Source organism: Pinus tabuliformis, chromosome 5_1 (genome assembly GCF_031772625.1).
Source record: "Pinus tabuliformis cultivar Carrire ecotype Pingquan chromosome 5_1, CPIR1, whole genome shotgun sequence".
Taxonomy (NCBI): Eukaryota; Viridiplantae; Streptophyta; class Pinopsida; order Pinales; family Pinaceae; genus Pinus; species Pinus tabuliformis.
In genome coordinates, this window is record NC_142305.1 from 721854157 (window position 1) to 721858829 (window position 4673).

The window sequence follows — 4673 nt, forward strand, 5'->3', positions numbered from 1 at the left end:
TCAAGACAAGAATTTTTATAGAGGTGTGGGAACCTACAGTGATGGATACTAACTACAATGCAGATGACTCTGCATTCAATATTAAAATATTAATTAAGGCTTGCTCGTACTATTAGAATCTATTCAATGAATTAGAAACCTAATATCATTTATTCTGATGTGTTATGTAATGGTTACTAGTTGTAAACGTATCAAGAAGAGTGTATCCATTGATATTATAAAAGTCTTCTTGACATTTATTCAGCAAAATGATGCGTAATCAACACATTTTTTGATGGCTTAATAGCATTTACTTCTTGTAAACAAGTCAAGAAGATGCACAGGGCCTCGTAACTAGTGTCCATCATAGCATATTAAAATGATATGCAAACCCCATCCACACATTTGTTCTTCGTATTGCCTCATTTGGCAGCAACATTTTCGTGAAATGTTACAACGATTAAATCAACCTCCAATTACACGAATTAGTGGATATAAAAAAAATCAATTAATATTTAATTTTACAATTAATAGAAACTTTGTTGCCAGTAAATGTAAGTCTATTGATATTTATTTAGAAAATCTACTTGTAATCAGGATTTGGGTATATTTTTATCTACTACACCGGCTACCTAGATAGAATCACATTGGATGTAATAAAGCATCAATTGTAATTTGTCCAAATTTCATGAATTGTGAACTTTTTTTTATTGCATGTGATCTAGTTGTTGATTACTATTATTATTTAATTATGTGATGAATCGGAAGACAACTTTCTAAATGTTTCTACTCGTTGAAAATTCCATTCAGATACCATTTTTGCTATGTGAATTTATGCCAATATTGAAATTTTCAATGATTATAAAAACAAAATAATCATGAAGTAACTGTTCTTTTCTTGTTGCAATTGTTTCGATAACTATTGAAAGGAATGCAACTAGAAATAACAATAAATTATTCTTACTCAATGGGCATGTATGGAAGAAGTGAGCGGAGGGAGAATATGTGTAAGCATAAAAAATTTACACATTCAGTTTAACTTTTCATCTCATTTAGTTAACATTATAAAGTCCATAAATTTCATATGCCCATTTACTATTTATAGAAGATTAGTAGATACTACATATATCAAGAAAACATGCTTAGATATTCATGTTATGTTCTCGTATGCTATCTTCTCGTACACCATTTTTCTCACACATACCCCTTATTTTACACATCCTTTACTCTGCATAATTGAATATGTCTAAGTCTAAAATGAAAAAATAAGTTAAACTATTAAAGAAGTTTCCAATTTCTCGATATGCATCATCTTCCACATATTATTTTTTCGAAACACATCCTTGATTCTTATTACAGTACAATTTGCTGACATTAGTACCTAGCCATTTACTTCAAAAATAAATAGTGTGGATCCTAATTGAAGTATCAACAATTAATGGTATAATTTGTGTTAGAGAGAAGAGTTTTGGGAAGCTAGCGTAACCACAATTGTGCCCCCCCACAACGTTCGAGAATCACAGATCTTTACAATCAAGCTTTTGCCATTAGATTGAGGAAATTTGCAAATTAATCTTGATAATAATCATAGACACTGTGAGAGTCTCTAGAGATACTAACCAAGTAATTACTTTTTTTCCTATTTTAAAATTATTTTGCAACCTCTAAGAAATACATAAATTAAATTAGGCAAATAATTTTTGGTTTACAAAATGATGGGGAAAATAAGTTTCTTCACTTGGAACATGACACTCGCTAAATAAATGGCAATCTACATTTTTTTTCTACGTAATGCTAATATATTATATTAACAAAGAGGTAGTAAATTTACATCATGACCATAGTCAAGCACCCTGCTCTTGCGGGAGGCAGTTCTATCCAAAACATGCATGTTTGAAAAATGTCTGATTTTGTTTCCCACGTAGGGGAATAATCTCTGAAACATGAGACAAATCAAAAAATCAAAAAAATACCAGAGGAGAATGATCACTGAAACATGAGACAATACCAGAAACCCATGACCGAGCCGCCTCACAACCTTGCCCTGTGGACAGGGGCATTCTACAAAAAGAGAGGCATGGATGGCCTTCCTATTCATTAATGGGCTCTTCAGTAATTCGACACCAGCACATATCAAGTGGTTCCTCTAACTGTGTCACATTCTGAGCATCAGTGCCCAGATCTACCATCATCGGCTTCCGCACACTGCTTCTTTTCTCATTTGTTTCCCGCTGAGACGTGTTCTCCGTAGCCAGCTGAAAAGATGAAGAGGGGTCCTGGATAGCCCTCGAATTTTCTACTTGTGTCCTTAAATCAACAGCTAAACCTTCCTCCTGAGACACCACTGTAAAATGGGTTGTGATCCTGGGCCTATTGAGAGCACTGCCAAAGGTGAAAATGGCGGAGCCTGTGGCAGGAATCAAACCAGGTCGAGAGTTAGAGGCTCGAGACCTTCCTCTTCTTCTACGAGAAGAAAGCCCTCTCCTTGGAGGATGGTTCAAGTCGCTGGAGGATGAATCCGTTGGGGCTCTTCTCAGCTGCCCTCTGTGACTGCCTACTCTAGGTCTCAATCGAGGAATCCTGCGGATGATAGTGGCCCAGATCCAGAGATTTTGCTGTGGGGCGATAGCTTGGATGCAGCGATGCCTCCAATTGAGCCTCCTCTGCCTAGAATGAGTGTGTTCTTTGGGTTTACCGAATCCCTGCGAATGTGCACTAACCAAAAACAAACACACATATCAGTTGCCAAGAGAAAAGAGTGGGAGGGACAACCTGCGATACCTGAGCAATATTCAGGGAGGGGAGTGACCAGCCTCACAGAGAGGACCAAGATAATCAACACCTGGGTCCAATTCCTTGCCTTCTCTCTGAGTTTCTTATCATGCGCAGAGGAGTGTCGGTAGAGCGGCAGAGCCAACGAATTTACCATCTCCCTCGACACCTCTCCGGTTTTAAGGTTACAGGCCTTGTCTTGGGAGTCACCTCCCATTACTGCACCCTTGATGGCTTGAGCCCTCCACTGCACGCTGATGTATGTGAAACTTAATTTCCTCGCTGTGAGCCTCGCATTCTAGCCAAACCAGTGATATAACGTACCCTGAGTGACGATCATGCAAGTGTGCCACGCGCTTTGTAATATTTCCCTTCCGCGTATCCTGTGCAAGTCGGGAAAGTGGCTTTCCACCCTGCCCATCCACTATCTTATCGTGTTAACTCTCAACGCTAACACCTGCATCCAGGGGAGCAGCTTCCTTTTGGATCTGAAGTTTGAATTCCTGTGCATTATCATGGTTTTGGATTATGTCAAGCGTCCCTGTAGTGAGAGTGTGCTTAGAATCCACTCCCAATTTGGCTAAGAGGTCCGCTACCTTATTTCCTTCCTTTTTTACATGAGTGAAGATGATAGCTCGATTATTGTGAAGCCATTGTTCTAAGGCCTCCAATCTAGCTTCAAGTCTCCACCTCTTGGCAATTTTCCTGGCATGAGTCCCATTGAGAATTTGCTTGGCCATGTTGATGAGGACGAGGGAGTCGCCTTCAACTTCCAGGGGTTGAAAGTTGTGGATTCTGGAGAGGAGGAGTCCTTGCCATAGTCCCTCCAGTTCTGCTGAGTTATTGGTGTCCCATCCTATGTTTCCATGGTAGATGAGGAGGGGCGAGCCTGCATGATTTCTGAATATTCCCCCATATCCAGCATTTCTGGGATTGCCTTTTGATGCTCCATCAAAATTGAGCTTGATAGTTTGCTTTGGTGGTGGAGTCCAGGTATCCTTTTTTCCTTTGCTGCTTTCTGAGTGGGCTTGAGGTGGGTTTTCTTGTTGGAGTGGTAAATTCCAATTTTCCCAAATGGCCTTCTCATTTGCCAAAGTAGGAAAATCATCTGGCGTCCAAGTGTGAAGCGCTAATGTCTCCTTAAGGTTCAAGCAAAAGTTGCTCCAGATGATCTCTATGGGGGTTGTTTGATCTTTGAATATACGCTTATTCCTTTCCTTCCAAATGCACCAAGTGAGGAGCCCTGGTATTAATCTCCAAAGGTGATTGAGTACTTCACTTTTGTATGGACTCCGATGCCATTGGCGAATTGAATCGATGATATCTTCTGATACTCTACATTTTCTTTGGCAACGAAAACTAGCTTTTTCCCACATTTGGTTTGCTAGGGGATAGGAGTCCAGAAGGTGCTGAAGAGTTTCCTCCTGCGATTTACAATTAACACATATTGATGGCCCATGGTAATTTCTGCGCCTGAGTTTGTCCCATGTCAATATTCTTCGATGCCCCACCAACCATAGGAAAAGTGATACTTTGGGCCAGTTACCAGCTGACCAAATTCTCCCCCATATTGGATCTAATGGCGATGTGGTCGCACTTATGATCTTGTGGGCTTCTGCAATGGTGAAAGTTCCTTTTGGCTGGTAGCCCCAGCGAATGATGTCTTTGTCCTTAAAGTATCTCACTTGGCGCCTTTGGAGTTCCCCTTCCAGTTCCTTAATTGTCCTTTGATCAGCTCTATTGATTATCAATTCGCTTTGCTTCCATTTCCTGTATCCTTGATCAGTTTCCTGAGTCCAATGGTGCCATATTTATTCTTGATGTCGCTCATCCTCTGAGTGGCTTGGGTGTCGACTGAGGAGACTGCTAAGTTTTGGCAATTGGTTCCAGGCATCCATCCAGAAATGTGCTATCCTGCCATT

At 40.1% G+C, this 4673-nt stretch overlaps 1 protein-coding gene across 1 annotated transcript; it reads right to left on the reverse strand.

Moving 5' to 3' along the window:
• Positions 1–3188: 3188 nt before the first annotated feature.
• Positions 3189–4127, reverse strand: LOC149166950 (uncharacterized). Its single transcript, XM_089430307.1, has one exon. It carries the CDS (start codon positions 4125–4127, stop codon positions 3189–3191), a length of 939 nt encoding a protein of 312 aa, XP_089286433.1.
• Positions 4128–4673: the final 546 nt, after the last annotated feature.